The 16,185-nt window shown below is 51.1% G+C and overlaps 3 protein-coding genes across 3 annotated transcripts in view; 2 read left to right on the forward strand and 1 right to left on the reverse strand.

Moving 5' to 3' along the window:
- The first annotated feature begins 6,908 nt into the window (after positions 1 to 6,908).
- On the forward strand, positions 6,909 to 8,775 carry ENHO (energy homeostasis associated). The gene is made up of 2 exons (XM_035016456.1): positions 6,909 to 6,990; positions 7,967 to 8,775. The coding sequence occupies exon 2, from the start codon at positions 8,126 to 8,128 to the stop codon at positions 8,354 to 8,356; it is 231 nt and encodes a 76-aa protein (XP_034872347.1). The 5' UTR covers positions 6,909 to 6,990; positions 7,967 to 8,125; the 3' UTR covers positions 8,357 to 8,775.
- FAM219A (family with sequence similarity 219 member A) overlaps positions 6,909 to 16,185 on the forward strand; it is a 120,889-nt gene continuing 111,612 nt past the window's right edge. The window contains exons 1-2 of the mRNA XM_035016451.1: positions 6,909 to 6,990; positions 11,730 to 11,904. The gene's annotated coding sequence lies outside the window, so the exon portion shown is untranslated. The remainder of the gene's footprint in view (positions 6,991 to 11,729; positions 11,905 to 16,185) is intronic.
- The window catches only part of DNAI1 (dynein axonemal intermediate chain 1), a 39,442-nt gene continuing 32,084 nt past the window's right edge, over positions 8,828 to 16,185 (reverse strand). The window contains exons 16-20 of the mRNA XM_035016611.1: positions 16,046 to 16,125; positions 14,669 to 14,817; positions 14,461 to 14,560; positions 12,117 to 12,302; positions 8,828 to 9,158 (exon numbers count right to left, since the gene is read on the reverse strand). Of these exons, the coding sequence (XP_034872502.1) occupies positions 9,060 to 9,158; positions 12,117 to 12,302; positions 14,461 to 14,560; positions 14,669 to 14,817; positions 16,046 to 16,125 (614 nt within the window). The 3' untranslated portion in view covers positions 8,828 to 9,059. The remainder of the gene's footprint in view (positions 9,159 to 12,116; positions 12,303 to 14,460; positions 14,561 to 14,668; positions 14,818 to 16,045; positions 16,126 to 16,185) is intronic.

Raw genomic sequence — 16,185 nt, forward strand, 5'->3', positions numbered from 1 at the left:
TGGATGGCCCTCCCTTCTGGTGGGAACTGCCTTTCACTCATATGGTTATCATGGGAGCCAGCATATTATGACCTCCCTACCCTGCCATGGATCACTGATACAGGGAATGGCATCTGACCAAAGCCAGGCTGATAAGAGCAAGTCCCTGGGAATTTTGAAGCTGAAACTGAAAGAGATGAGCCAACATCTTGCTGGGTATACCTGGATTTAAGCTGTAAAGCTGAGAATTGTCAGAAACTGGGTTTTTTATTGTATGGGCTAGAGAAGCATAGGAAGCTTGTCTGGAGAGAAAAAAGGAGAGGAGACAGGGTGGGGACAACAAGCAGGGCTTCCCAATTTCTCGGACTCTCCCTGTGTACCACCATCCTGATTGCTAGGACCTCTCAGTTTCCTCACCATCAACATTGGACAAGAGCCAAGAACTCAGCTTCTGCAATTCAGCATGATGCAGGATGATCTAGCTTCTAGCAGTTTGAGGTCAAGGCTGAAACACACTTCCTTATCCAAGCAAAATACTTACTCTGTTGGCCCCTAACTGCTTGCAGACCACCCATTTTGGATGTTCCTACCCTGTCAGGCAAATATGATGGTGCTTCTCATTGTAAAGTGAGTTGACTGGAATGCAAGTGAGGGAAGGGCATCATTCCAGGGCAGGTTGAAGAAGAAAGGCTTCTAGCCCTGTCACTCCAGCCTAAGATTTCCCATGAAGCCAGAAGGCATAGTTAGAGGGATTGAAAGTGCCCCTTTTAGCATTATGAAAAACATAGTCCTAAAAAAGAGAAATTGCTCCAAGAGCTTGCACAGCTCCTGCATTTTTGTGGCAAACCTGAGGATTCAGAGAGCATGGTTCTACAAATTTCTAGTATTGATTATGGTAGTAGAAATATGTTGTATTCATAGATGTCCTTCACCTTTTAAATAGTTTTCCTATATGGGAAAAGTCACATTTTAAAATCCAGTCTCCTTAGTACAGTAGTCAGAACTAAAATTTGCAACATCCTATGCAGCTTGTTTATAGACATTGCTACTTGGCCCCATGTGAGGCTTTGATTTGGAAGTGAGCTATAATACGAGTGAGTAAATATCACTAAAGTTCAATATTTCTGGTTCTCCTTTCCTTCTGAGCACCAGGAGGGTTGCCCTTCTTTGTCTGTTGATGTTAGGTATGGCCATGAGATTTGTTTTGATCAATGCAATGTGAGCAGGAGCCAATGTACATTTTCCCTCACTCTCTTTACCACAGCAAACGCTGAAGGTTCCAATCAAGAAAGTGGCATAGGGATGCCTGGCTGGCTCAGTCCGTAGAGCATGCGACTCTTGATCTTGGGGTTGTAGGTTCAAGCCCCACACGTGGGTTGTAGAGATTAGTTTAAAAAATCCTTAAAAAAGAAAGAAAGAACAAAGAAAAAAAGGAGAAAGAAAGAGAGAGAGAAAGAAAGAAAGAAAGGAAAGAAAGGCATCATCCTAAGATGGTGAAACCTCCATCATCACTGTGATCCTGAGTGGTCACAGTGAGCAGACTCCTCCTCCCCACTTCACCCATGCCAGAACTGTAGCATGAGCAAGAAATCCATCTTTGTAAGATCTGGGGTTGTTCATAACCGTTGTTACCTGCCTGACTCTGACTGATACAGGAAGGAAGCGGGTTGGACAAAAGGCTTCAATTTCTGCTATTGCTGGTAGTATAAGTGTCCCCTTTCGGGGGGTGGTAGTGGCAACAGGGGTGGTTTCCCAGGGGTTGCAATGTTGAGTTCTTACCGCAGAAATGCTACAGAGCTTGTAAAGCTGGCAGGCAGAGTAAACTCTTGGTACTTAGTATTTGGAGGGGCAATGGCTGCAGTGTCCTCAGCAGGTTGTGTGGTATGGTTTGAGTGTTGTTTCTAGAAACTGAGCCTCAAATTCATTTCCCCAGTCCTCCTAACATTTCTGAGCTAAATAGTATCTTTTAACAAATCCCTTTTATGTTTTAATTATCCAGGGTGGATTCTATTATTTGTGAAAAAGAACTCTGATGAAATTACTATATTTAATAAATCTCATGTTCCATCCGTTACTTGAGGCAAGTTATTTTATGAACTACAGTTGACCCTCAACACAGGTTTGAACTGCATGGGTCCACTTATATGCGGATTTTTTTTATAGTACTGTAAATGTATTTTTCTTATGATTTTCTTAGTAACATTTTATTTCTCTGGCTTTATTATAAGAATACATTATATAATATATATACAAAATATGTGTTAATCAACTGTTTGTTATCGGTAAGGCTTCTGGTCAACAGTAGACTATGAGTAGTTAAGTTCTGAAGGAGTCAAAAGTTATACATGGAGAGCACGTGGCTGGCTCAGTGGGGAATGCATGTGACTCTTGATCTCAGAGTCGTGAGTTCAAGCCCCACATTGGGTGTAGAGATTACTAAAACACTAAACTTAAAAAAAGTTTTAAAAAAAGTTATACATGGATTTTTGACTGTGCAAGGGTTTGGTGCCCCTAACCCCTGCATTGTACAAGGCAGGGTCAACAGTACTAGAAGAAAACAGGCTGGGTGCCTGGATGGCTCAGTTGGTTGGGTGACTGCCTTCAGCTCAGGTCATGATTCTGGAGTCCCGGGATCGAGTCCCACATTGGGCTCCCTGCTCGGCGGAGAGTCTGCTTCTCCCTCTGACCCTCTCCCCTCTCATGCTCTCTCTCTCTGTCTCTCTCTCATTCTCTCTCTCTCTCAAATAAATAAATAAAATCTTAAAAAAAAAAGAGGCTAAAAAACTATTTTATGCAATTAATTGTAGGACTGTATTCTGATTTCAGAGTTGTTTATTTTTTTTTACAGATTTTATTTATTTATTTGACAGAGAAAGAGAGAGAGGGAGAGAGCACAAGCAGGAAGAGTGGCAGAGGGAGAGGGAGAAGCAGGCTTCCCAATGAGGAGGGAGCCTGAAGCAGGGCTCAATCCCAGGACCCTGGGATCATAACCTGAGCCAAAGGCAGACGCTTAACTGACTGAGCCACCCAGGCATCCCTAGAGTTGTTTAAACTAGGGGGGAAGAGTGCTTTAGGATGAATAATTTATTAGCAAAACGAATTCTCCCCCAGATGAAACTGACAGACAGCTGATTATGATTTTAAAAGAATTGTATGATCTGGGAGGAAAATAAAACCACACCCAATCTCATAAATGCAGAGATCTGTGATTGCTCAATCCCAGGATAATCCCTAAAACACCACCAGAAAGTGTAGTGCTAATCAGTACAGTGCCCCACAGAGAAATCCTCCACAATGATGCTCTCAGAACACTGGATAAGGGATCACATCCTTGTGGGCAAAACCTGGGGCAGGCAGATTGGCTGACTGAGAAACTCTGTAGCCAAAGATGTGAGTCAACAAACAGATGCCATTTTCATCGTCATTCATGGCCCACCATTTTCATTGTCATTCATGGCCAAAAAATATATGATGCTCTGGATTACTGACCACTCTACAGAGCCTTCTTTTTATTTTGTTCTTTATTTCTTCCATCGCTAGATATCAGGAGTTTTGGGGGTTATTTTTGGGCAGGGGGGTAGTGGTTTAAAGGTAGTTCAAAGGCAATTCAAACAAAGGTAATGAGATTATTAGAAGCCATATTCACACCTTATAGAAACCTAACTGGAGCACGAAGGGACATTACGCAGAGAATTTATATGTGACGAACAGTGGTCCTATGATATAATTCCCAGAAGCAGGAGCTAGATGTGTCATTGAGTTGCCCTCCACTAGAGAGGAGGTGAATTTATTGGCATATGTATAGTGGAATGGTTGGAATATGTAGGTGAGGACATTTTTGGAATCATATATATGTAGGAAAATAATGTGTGTGTGTTGGGCAAGCAAAGGGTGGGCTACAGCGAACACCTGCCATTCTGCATTCTCTTTTCTCTTAGGACCCCCCTCCCCTGCCACAATGTTCATGGGGTTTTCATGTGAGCCATGTTAGGCAATTTGAGCTTCATCCATTCCTTGGCCACAGTTGATGGGGTCCAGAGTTAAGTATCTACCCAAGCTGAGCCAATCAGAGCACTTCCTGAGGAATTTGCAAACTGCAACCAAGAAAAAGAAGCCAGTGTCTTGTTGGATACCTAGACAATAATATTTTTAAGCTTTGGGATTGTCTGAAGTGATGTTTTTCACCATGTGGACCAGAAAAACACTAGAAGCCAGTCTGGTGGTGGGGATGGTGGGGGCTGGGCAGGGCAGGGGAAGGAAATGAAGGAGCCTGGCAGAAAGTAACAGAGATGAGAAGTAGAGAGAGATCCTAATGGCTTTTGTGTCTATTAGTTCCAGTTATTCCTGAAGCATCCCTGTTTTTAGGTTTCAGTATCTGATTATGTATTTTTGTTTTTGTTTTTTGAGAGAGGGAGGGGGTGGGAAGGGGGAGAGGGAGAGAGAGAATCCTAAGCAGGCTCCATACCTAGCGCAGAGCCTGACGTGGGGCTCCATGTGGGGCTCAATCTCACTACCCTAGATCATGACCTGAGACAAAATCAAGAGTCAGAAGCTCAACCGACTGAGCCACACAGGCAACCTGCTCATCCACTTTTCTGATTTGACTATTACTCATTTATTGATAACTCACAAAATGTTGTCTTCAGTCTGAACCTCAGGCATACTTATCCAACTGTATATGGGACATTTCAACTTGAGTGTCCAATTGGTACCTCAAATCTAGCATATCTAAAATGGAATTCATCATCCTCCACCTCCCCCACACACCACCCCAGACCCCTGCTGAAACACCCCTCCTCTCCTGTTTTCTATCTCAGTAAAGGGAATCACAGTATCCCTAGTCACCAACCTGGAAGTTATCCCAGACTTTTCCCTCCCTCTTACTCCCCATATCCTGTAGGTCTATGTGTCTAAGTTCTGCCAATGGTAATTCCCAAATATTCTCAGTGCTCTCTTGTTCTCTCCAATCCTCTTCCCCTACATCATTTCAGTCCTTTGTCTCAACTGCCTTCAATCTCCCCTTCCACCTAGCAGCCCAAATCATCCCTGTAATTTCTGGATATGATCACATTTACTCCTCTGCTCAAAATTCTTCAGTGGCTCCCCACTGTTTCCAGGATAAAATCTGAACTCCTGCAGCTGGGTCACAAATTCACTCACATTACACTCAGATGTGCAACAATATAGGTCTCCTCTCTTTCCTAGAACTGATTTGATCTTGCTCACAATGCCCCCACCCTGCTGGGTAACAGGGGCAGGGGAACTAAAATTAATCCATTATGGTAAACTCAGTAGGTCCAAAAATTTATTTTAGACAGTCTGTAAGTATGACTCAGTATTTCAAATTATCTTACCCTTCCCTTTCTTGTTTTCAAGATAGCATTTGGATTTATAGGGATCTCATGTGAATTTCATGGCATTGAGGGAAGGGGCCCCTTAGCCATATGGTCCTTGGCGTTGTGTCAGTTGGCATTTGCTAAGATGTGGTGGGTCGGGTATAAATGAATTGGTGAATTACAACCCTGAGAGGTACCTATTACTACAACAACTTTACAGATGAGGAAGCTGAGGCTAAAAGAGGGTGAGTAACTTGCTCAAGATCACAAAGTTAGTTAAATGGCAGAACCAGGAATCAACACCCCCCTGATTCTGGAAGGCACTTGGATCTATGGCTAGAATTCCAGAGATAAAGTAATGCTGGATTTGGGAGCACTGAGAGTCTTCATGGTATAGCTTTAGGGATGTGAGCATCCATGGCGAATATGTAGAGTAGGACGAGAAAAGGGTCCAGTTCAGAACACTTAGGAATCACTGACCTATGAGGTCGGGTAGGAAGGCCTACCTGACAGGCTTCTGCCCAAGCTGATCTTCCTCTTAGGAGAGATTCTAGGATGGAGCGTCATGCCTGGTCCTGTTCCAGCCCTGGCTGACCGATCTCTCGGAATACCCCATTACTCTCTACCTAGGCTCCCCCACAGCGCAGCAAAGCACGAACCCGCGACCAGTACTGGGTAGGAACTCAATAAATACGCCCAAAGAACTTGTGTTGGCAGAGCTGCTCACACCTCCTGGGGCCAGGGAATGTAGAGCCACCTACAGACCCTCTAAAGTGGGGATGCGGAGTCCACCCCCAGCTGGGAGTGGTTGTGTAGAAGTCTAGGGGGCTTCCAAGATGAGGACGTTCAGTCTCCTCCTAGATATGGGGACCCAAGGCCTTCCTCCTTGGACGATGCGGGCAGAGGCAGATATGGATGGGCAGTCTCCTCACGTATGAGGGTACAGAGGCCTTTCTCGGATGTTGTGCGCAGCTCTTCCAGGTGTTGAAGGTGCAAGAAATCCCCGCAAGTAGGTGGGCCTCGTTCCCACCCCCTTCCTCCAGACGGATCAAGACTTAGCAGCCCCTTCAGTCTTTCTCTCGCCCCCGCCCCACGCCTGCACAAGCGGCGAGCCAGTCCCCACCCCAGCGCGCGACCAATCGTCCGGGAGCCTGGCGCAGCCAGCCAATTGAATGACGGCAGCGGCGCGGAGATGGCTCCACCCCCCAGTGGCCACTGGCCGCCGGCCGCCGGCCTCCCAGGAAGCGGGGTTCTCCGCTGTTTTTGCTGCCTGCCGAGCCCAGCCGAGCCCAGCCGAACGTAGCCGAACGTAGCCGAACGTAGCCGAGCCTACCCGAACCTCGTGCCCGGGCCGCAGCCGCCGCCGCCCGAACGCCGCCGAACGAGCTAGCGAGCCGCCGCGGCCGCGGAGGAGGCACCGCCCCAGGGAGAGGAGGTGCCGGCTCGCCGCAGACCGCCCGCGGCAGAGGCCGACCCGGTCGCGCCGCGGCGGGAGCGGCCGGCGGAGGCTGCGCGGCCGAGGGGGAGGGCCGGGGGAGGGCACATCGCCCCTGCCCGCCTCTTCCCGCCCCCCCCCTCCCCCCCGCCCCGCGCCCGCAGGCTCCAGAGACTCAGTCGGCACCCAGCATCGCGCCGCCCCGGACCCTCCCGCGGGCGCGCACCGGGCTCAACTCAGGTAAGGGGGGGCCCTCCCCCCACGGGTACGGGGACCGAGAACCAGAGACAGAGATAAAGAGACCCAGACCCACATGGAGACATAGAGGCGCAGCCGGGGAGAAAGAGACAGACACAAAGAGACACACGCGACTCACAGAACTAGAGAGACAGACCCCACGGAGAAGGGGAGAGAGACGCGTCCACGGGGACAGAGTGACACACAGCAGGGAAGAAAAGAGAGACCGAGAGACACAAGAGACCCATATACACAGAGAAAAGAGATACACTCAGAGATGGGGACACACGGAGACAGGTAAAAAGAGAGCCACACAGAAAGACAGCTGCACAAACACAGAGGTGGGTATGCAGAGGCGGAGGCACACGTCTAGGCAAGGGCACCGAAAGATTAAGAGCCAGACACACAGACACGCACAACTGACCTGGAGAGATAGTCCCACAGAGAGGCACACCTGGGAGCACCGCCTTGGGTACCCAGGCCACACATGCGTGCCGGGGCCTCCACAAAGTTCCCTCTGTCTGAGCTCGCACCTCTGGAGGCCTCCCGGGCTGGCTGGCTGGAGTCCTGCGTAGGGGGAGGTGCCCAGGCCACACCAGTGCTGGTTACAATCCCCGTCCTCTAAGGCCTTGGGCTTCCTTAGTCTCATCCACTCAACACAGTGCTTTTGAGAGCTGGAAGCTTGGTGGCAGGGCCAGGCCATGCCCACTGGTTCTGAGGAGATTGAGATGTAGGATGTCTACTCCAGCTTTCCCACTGTGGCCGCACCCGCATCCAGGTGCCCAGAGCCAGGCCTGAGGATGGGGCCTTGGCTCTGTGGGTTATTTAGACCTGCTGGGACCCAGAGTCCTCTGCCAGGGAAGCCAGAGATGTGGGAAAGGACTCTGTTCTCTACCCCTCTCCTCCTAGGCCTCACCCTACCCCTTCAGCCTACCCCTGCCTCCTCACCACCCTCTCCTCTGCTCTCTACCTGCCACAGGCTCAGGACTGCAGGTGGACATCCACTGCCCAGGAATCATTGAGTGTGTGGACAGGACAGCCTCTTTGGAGGGCCGGCTATACTGGAGTTCCGCCTCGGCATGGGCCTTGCCACTGAGCCAGCCCCGTGGTCTGGGCTGGTCTGAGGGTGCCGCCTGTCATGGGGGCAGCCATCTCCCAGGGGGCCCTCATTGCCATCGTCTGCAACGGCCTTGTAGGCTTCTTGCTGCTGCTGCTCTGGGTCATTCTCTGCTGGGCCTGCCATTCCCGCTCTGTGGACATCGACTCTCTCTCGGAATCCAGTCCCAACTCCAGCCCTGGCCCCTGTCCTGAGAAGGCACCCCCGCCTCAGAAGCCCAGCCATGAAGGCAGCTACCTGCTGCAGCCCTGACGGCCCCTCGCCGAGCCTGGAGTCTGGGGCCTAAGTCTGCCCCTCCCAGAGCCTGGAATCAGGATCCCAGGGTCTAGCCAGCCTGGGGTCCAGAACCCAGAGTCCAGCCTGTCTGGAGCTGGACCTAGCAGCCCAGAGTCTAGCCGGTCTAGCCCCACGAGGCACTCTGGTGGCCCTTCGTACAGGCCTGGGGTGGGGGTTCATGAGTTGGTGCTAGGGCCAGGGCCATCTTGACTCTGCTCCATACTGAGGGCCAGGGACTGGGGCTACCTTTCCCTAGGCCAATTGCCTCCAGGCCCTTGAGGTTGGGGAAGCAAACTGGAATCCATGGCAATAACGGGAGGGCGTCCAGGCTGGGCCCCTCCTCGGGTCCTCCCACTGTTTGCTGGATAATAAATGGAACTATGGCTCTACCCTGAGATTTCCTCCTCTTCCTGAGGGCCCTGCAGTAGCAAAAATAAAGGTGTGGGGTGAGTTTCCAGACACCGGTTTATTTGTGCAAAGTAGGATGGGATAATGGTTGAGGGCCAAGTCCTGGGGTGAGGTGCTGGGACCAGGGCCGAAGTAGAGTGCTGATGGTAGATTCTGGGACCTGATCAGGGGTGGGGGTCACATACTGGGTACTAAGGCTGGGCTTGGGTACCAGGGTCAGGGGTTACAAGTACTGGGTTCAAAAAATGGGACAGGGACTGAGGCTAGGCCCTCAGGTCTTGGTTTTCACTTCCCTCACCAGGTTCAGCAGTTTATCCAATTTTGCGATCTCCACAGCCGGACCCTTCTGTACCTCCTGCCCCTTCTTTTCCTGGGGAGGGGAGAAGTACATGGAGGAGGGGGAATGGTGAGGGATGGGCCACCTTTCTCTGGGTCCCAGTTCTGCCTCCTTTGCCCAGCCTGCCCCAGCTTTGTCCTGCCCCTCTCCCGGCCAGTTAGATTCTGGATCCCTGCCTCTCCTCAGCCCCAACTCAGGTTAGGAGACCTGGGCCCAGCTGGGGCCTCCGAGAAACATTCAGTCTGGCTCTGAATCTCGGATCAATAAATGGTCTTGATGCTGGGAGGAGTGGCAGAAGGTATCTACCCACTAACCCTCAGAGGAACTAGCCTTTCAGGCTAGGAGAGCTGTAGCTCCGGGGAGAGGTAAGGCCTCTGACTGTTGGGACCACCCTTCCCACAGGAGGGGTCCTGGCTGAGTCCTAACAAGAAGCTAAGGGGTGTGTGTTTGCAGAGGGAGAGAGGTATGGACAAAGCCACAGGTGGGAGACATTTGGGGCCAGGCCTGCTGTTTCGGACATACCCAGGGTGGAGGAGTCTGTCAAGAGACCCAGGAGGGCACATGAGGCACCCCATGTGATTCCAGATGTCCTTAGCTGGGACTGTCCCTCAGAAGAGCAGATCCTAAATTTATGAGCCCTCACCCCAGCCTACAGGGCACTCTAATGCCCCGAGAAAACGAGAATTGGGACACTGGGGTATGTGTCACAGGCCCCAAGAGCTCCACAGCAGACCAGCCCCAGTCCCATCCTCCCTTCTGTCCAGGCAGCGGGCTATGGCCTAGGCTGGCGGCTGCCGTTTCCTGCCTTTCCTCTGCTCCAGAGCCCCCACCCCCCGCCTGCCCTGCCTCTCAGCCACCTGTGCCCACTGCTCGCTGGCACCCGCTCCAGCCTCGCCTGCTGAGGACCCAGCCTGGGTCTGGCCTGGGCTGTGAGGAGAGGAGAGAGTGCATGGCCAGCAGGCCCCTTCCTGGCCCCATCCTGGCTACTGACACCATGCGGAGCTCAGATTTCCTCCTGGTGTGACCGCCGCACCTGCTCCCAAACCTGTCCCCCACCCCCCCTTGTGGCCCAGTGCCTTTGCCACTAGCCAGCTCACCTCTACACTCTCTAGGCAGAGGACAAAGATGTCTTTTCCTTTAACTATCCTCCCTTCCAAATCAAGTTAGTGTTCTCTTCTTGGCCTCACCCCATCCCCTGGGAGTTTGGGACCTGGCTTATAGTTCCAGCTTTGTCATTAACTCCCTATGTGACTTTGGGCAAGTCCCTTGCCTTTCTGGGCTCAGTTTCCCACCTGTACTGTAGTGAGGGAAAGATAGCCTTTGACCTTTGACAGGCTGTGCTCTGACACCAGAGGAAGCTTCCCGGGTCAGGAAGTTGGGCCTCTGGCCAAACCCTCCTGGGAAGGACAGGGAGACTGCAGCCCAAAGAGGAGGGGCAGTAAGGATGCTCAGAGGACTTCCTTTTGAACAAATCACTTGGCTACTGATAGGATCAGATGACAATTTCACGGGAACCTCCAATCCACTGGAGCACTAGCCCCCAGCTGTCACCCGCTCAGGTCCTCTGCTCCCCAGGTACCCATATCCTCAGGGCTTCAGAGATACAGGTCCCCAGATACGCAGAGCCCAGCCCTCTTAGCTAGGGCTGACCCTTGCTCTGAGAGGAGTTGGGACTGTGGGAGATCCTTGCCTCTCTGGGTCAGAGTGAGCAGGGCAGGCCCCCACCCAGATCTTCCACCCTCCAGGTGTGATGGCTGTACCCTTGCCCCTCCCACTGGGCTGTCCAGCTCTGCCAGCTCAAGCCTGGGTCTCTCTCCTCACTATATTAAGAGCAGATTTTATCTGTTCCACAAATTGTGCTGTCTCCTTCCCCCTCCTTGAGACCAACTTGCTGGGCTCAGCAAAGAGCTTCAGACCATGCCCGACCCTCCACCCCATCCCATCCCTTCCCACCCCACCCCACCACCCCCAGCCCACCACAGACTCTAGGCCACAGCTGCAGGCGCTTAGCAGCCTTCTGAGTATTTATAGCCAAGTCCACCCCCTCCCCCAGCTGGCTACAATTACAGGCCCGGCCAAACTCCTAGCCCTTGTCTCCTGGTCATGGTGCGGAATAGACCAGGCAGGTACCAGAGGGATGTTACGTTGACCCCTGCTTTGGTAAGGGCGCAGGGCGGGGCAGGTATCACTAGTTGAAAGAGACAGGGCCCTGCCCTTGCCTCAAACCGCAAATAAATGCCTCATATTGCAACCGAGAGGTGTAGTCACCAGGGCAACTTGGCCCAGCCCTGGCTCAGCTCTGATCCTGGCCCAGAACCTGGCAGAAAGCAAATTCCGTATCTTCACTTAGCACCCAAATGGGCAGGACTGGGCTCTGGATTCGAAGGCCTGGATGCTTAGGTCTGAATCAGGACTCTGAAATCTAGACTTTGAGGTGCTGGCTCTGGCCTCCATAGCCTGTTTTCAGGGCTTTGGGGCTCTGGGCAGGGCCTCCAGATCAGTACAAATCCCAGAAAGAAACCGGAGCTCACAAGGAGGACTGCCTAGCTGCTGACCTAGTTAACCTCTTTTCCTTTTCACATTCTTCCCTGTGTGGACCCCCAGCTCCCAGCTCAAGGACCACTGGAGCTGAGGCCAATGAAGCAGTGACTAAGCCCCAAGCCCCCTTCCTGGGTAATCTGGTCTACACTAAACAAGCCAATGATGTCTATGTGCTTCTCCAGGCTTTGGACCCATATAGTCGCCTACTTACCGATGTCTCCACCTGCAAGTTTCACAGGTAACTTAGATTTAGCATGGCAAAACTGATCTAATTTTCTCTCCACAAACCTGCTTCTCCTGTGCTCCGTATTTGGGCAAATGACACCATCCTGACCCTGGGTTTCCCAAGCTAGAAAGCTGGGGGCCACCCCCTGGCTCCTCCCCCTTCTCTCAACCCCCACCACCTTGGACTTTACTTCTTACAGCTGCCCAAACTACCCAAGTCTGTACCTTTGGCGTCTTGCGCAAGTTGGGTGAGAGCTTGAGGCAAATGACGTGCCCACGGTCATCACCCACAATGATGATGGGGTGGATAGGATTGAACTGCACATGGGTGATCTTGTTCTTCTTTTTGGCCACCACGGGCTGGTTGCAGATGGCCTCATACTTGTTGATGGACAAGTCAAACACATGGGTCTGTGGAGAGGTGGGTGTCAGCACACTCAAGGATAAGGGGGCCCCTGTCCCCCACCTCAGAAGAACCAGCACATGGGCTTTCTGGGGAAACACAACAGAAGCCTGGCTAGCTGGAGCTGGAGGCAGTGGGAGAGGGGATTTGTGTCTCTGATTATGTGTTTTCCGAACATAAAAAGGTTGGGAGAAAATTTAAGTCTATGCAGAATTAACAATAATAGTAACTACCATACACTTACTGTGTACTAGACTCTGGGCAAGCATGTTACATAGTTGTATCACCTAATAATCCTCACAGACACTCTATAAGGTAGGTTCTGTTATTAGCCCTATTTTATAAATGAGGCGATAGAGGCTCTTAAGGGTAACTTGCCAGTAAGTGGCAGAGCCAGGGTTTATACCAGTTAATATATGCAAGGTGCTCAGACAAATGTTTAATCTTATTTTTACCATTCCCTGAGTCCAAGCCCTTAGTACCTCTTGCCTGGACAACTGTGGCCGTGTCCTGAGGGGTCTTTCCGCTTCCACTCTTGCCCTCTACCATTCATCCTCCATGCAGCCACTAGACTTAGCTTTAAACTATCTAAACTCCTCCAGACGTTTCCCTTGGCAGTATACATAAAATCCAGATTCCTTACTCCAGATTTCTGCACTCTCCACTCTCACTTCCTGCGCTCTCGCCTTTGTTTCCTAGACCCAGCCACACTTGCCTGCCTGTCCCTGAGACCCTTTCAAGCTCATTCTCACCTCGGGGCATTTGCCCTAGCTACTCCCTCTGTCTGCAGTGCCTCTCCCCGTCTTCACCAGGCTAGCTCTTGTCATTCAGCTCTCAGCCTGAATGTCACCTCTTGAAGAAGCTTTCCTTGACCACTCTAAGAGACCGCCCCGTCCTTTTCTTTTACATCACTCCTTTTCTCTCTCTTTTAAAAAATATAATAGCTTTATTGAGATATAATTCACATACAAAAACATTTACCCACTTAAAAGTATACAGTTCTTGGTTTTTGGTATATTTATAGTTATGCAACCATCACCACAACCAATTTTAGAACATTTTCATCACCCCAAAAGAACCCTTGTGCCATTAACAGTCACTTCCCATGTTCTCCCACACCCCCAGCCCTGAGCAACCACAAATCTACTCTCTGTCTCTCTAGTTTTGCCTAGTCTAGACATACATAAATGGAATCATACAGTGTGACCGACTTCTTACGCTAGCATGTTTTCAAGTTCATCCATGTTGTAGCATGTATCTGATACTTCATTCCTTGTTATTGCTGGATAATAATCCTTTTAGATATACCATATTTTGTTTATCCATTCATCAATTGATGGACATTTGGTTTGTTTCACTTTTTGGCTATTATGAATAATGCTATGAACACCGTGTGCACACATAATTCCTCCGGTCATCTCTGCCTAGCACTTAACGCTAATTTTGTGGTTGCCTTGTGTCCCTTTACTTTCACGAGAATGTGAGCTCTATAACTGCAGGGACCGAAGTCGCCAGGCCCTGCCCTGGTGCTGGGCACCATAGTTGGCCCTTAGTAAACATCTGTTCGGCAAATAGGTGACTGATTGACTTTAGGGTGATGCCTTCGACTATATAGACTTTCCTTGAGTGGGTGCCTCTCAGGTTATATCAAAGGCCATAAGGAAAAATGGATTTGCATCCAAGAATTTCCTCAAAAAATGTTTGCTTCTGAGTTTTTACCAATTCTCAGTGTTGCACAGACCCCTCCCATCTTCCTTCCTCAGACTCCGCTTGCACATTCCCAGGGATGGGGACCTTGCTACCTTTTAGACATTATTTCAATCACAGATAAATGCTGGTCCAGAAGTTTTTCCTTACATCCAGCTTGCCTCTGCCATCCTGTAGCTCCCTCCCCAGGGCCGTCAGAGAAGATAACTGTTCCTCACGGCATCTTATCCCCCAGAGTGTCCTGTCCTTCAAGATGAACAGCCCCATTCTCTCCTCGAGGCCTCGTGGGATGAATGATTCCTCTTTTGACCAGGGCCCTGGCTGGCCTACCCCTTGAGAATAGAGAGTCCTTATGTCTCACTTTCCTCTACCTGGTAAGGGCACTGCATGGCTCTCTAGGGGGGAGACCCTAGGATACCTCATCCTATCTCTAGTAGAGGGTCCAAAGGGGGCACTCACCTTCCCATTGGTGGTGACTGCTGCAAACACAGTAGAAGAGTAAGGTGCCCAGGCCACATCGCCCACAGCTGAATTTAGATCATAGATGAACATCGGAGTCCTGCAGTGGTGGAGGGGTGGAGAGTTCACCACACAGAGGACTCACAGTGCTAGAGTTCCACAGGCCCCCGCCCAGGGTGGGGTCTGAGGGAGGGCATGGCTCTCTCACTTGATGGTGTGGTCCCAGATCTTCACGGTCCAGTCAGAGCTGCAGGACATGAAGACCTTGGTGTGGTATGGATTCCAGGACACAGCGTCCACTGCCATGTTGTGGGCATCATAGGTGTCGAGGAATTTGCTGGAGTAAGATTTAGAGCACTGGGGCGAGGGTGAGGGCAGTGGGAGGATCAGGGATTAGGAATGAGAGAGAAGTCAGCAGCCACCACTTCCCTGGAAGCCCTGGAGAGTCAGAACCTAAGACTCCTCTTCTGTCCCCACATCACTGTCATAGCTGAACTGGGGCCAAGCTGCTGGCTGCTCTTCTCTGTGTCCTCAACATGACCAGAGAGAAAGGAGGGGCTTAACGGGCTGGGGAGTTTTCCTGGAGGGTGAGAGACAGTGCTGTAGTCTGCCCAAAGGATTCCAGGCCAAGTAGAGAAGGCCTTCTCTCCCTGAGTCAAGGCAGAGCAGATCTGGGGGCCCTGGGTGAGGTGTGCCCTAGCCTGTGTCCAGGCCAAAGCCTATGGGCAGACAGACAGAGCCCTGGGTCCACTCATAGCCCACAGATAAAATCCTTGCAACAGTGATAAACATCCCACCTTGCCCAGGTAAGAGTAGGTGCAGAGCCAGGAGCAAGTCCCAATCTCATGATTTCCCATTGGGTTTCTTGCCCAGACCAGCATGCGCCTCTCTCTCCCTCCAAGAGACAGTGTGACTGACTAGTCTCCTCCCTCCTGCCTCTCCCATGCTTGCCATTCAGACGGGCATAGGGGGGTTGGGGACCTCTTTTGCATTCAGACCAGCTCCTGCTGGGCCTCGGGGGCTCCTGGGAGGCTGTCTGTAATTAACATTCTGAGTCTTTGAGCCTAAGAAAAGCTTGCAGCAGAGCTATTTCTGGATAGATGGAGGTTCAGAAGGATGTTCACCTACTAACACTGAGACCTTACAGAAACTGGCCATGAAGTTCCATCCTACTGGCTGGAACACACCCAAGATTCAGAGATTAAATTTTCGTGTTACCCAGCCTTCAGAGCTCAGCTCAAGTTCCAGATCTCCTCCAGGAAGTCTTCTTGGAATGTTCCAACTCCCCCCAGCGCCCGCTCCCACTTCTACTTCTTCTACTCCTAGGAAGGGAGGGAGGGCCCAGAGGGAAAGATACCAGGCTGGGCTAAAGTCACCCTCTAGATTTTCATCCCCTTTTCTGCAGTCATCCCCTCTTCCTGCCACCCAAGCAAGTCAAGACTACATTAACTTCTCCCAAGAAGCTTTCTAGAACTGACTAACCCTAAGGTCTGCCAGAATAGGGTCTGTTGAGAAGGATAAAGTCCCATGGTTCTCGGGCCTAAGCGGCCCCGTAAGAAGCTGGCACAGGGCGGCGCTGCCTCACCTTGTAGATCTTTCCCTCCTCTGTGCCCACTAGGAACATATAGTCAATCTCTTTGTGGAAGTCAAAGGCGGTGCCACAGCCTTGGGAGAAGAGGTAGAGCAACTTTAGCCCGGTTCTGGGAGGGAGGCTCCCAGCACCTC

The sequence above is a fragment of the Mirounga leonina genome, unplaced genomic scaffold, assembly GCF_011800145.1.
Source record: "Mirounga leonina isolate KUSES-001 unplaced genomic scaffold, KU_Mleo_1.0 Mir_170, whole genome shotgun sequence".
NCBI classification, from domain to species: Eukaryota; Metazoa; Chordata; class Mammalia; order Carnivora; family Phocidae; genus Mirounga; species Mirounga leonina.

Excerpts from the sequence above, each read along its gene's own strand:
- ENHO (XM_035016456.1), top strand. The coding sequence starts at position 8,126 with ATGGGGGCAGCCATCTCCCAGGGGGCCCTCATTGCCATCGTCTGCAAC.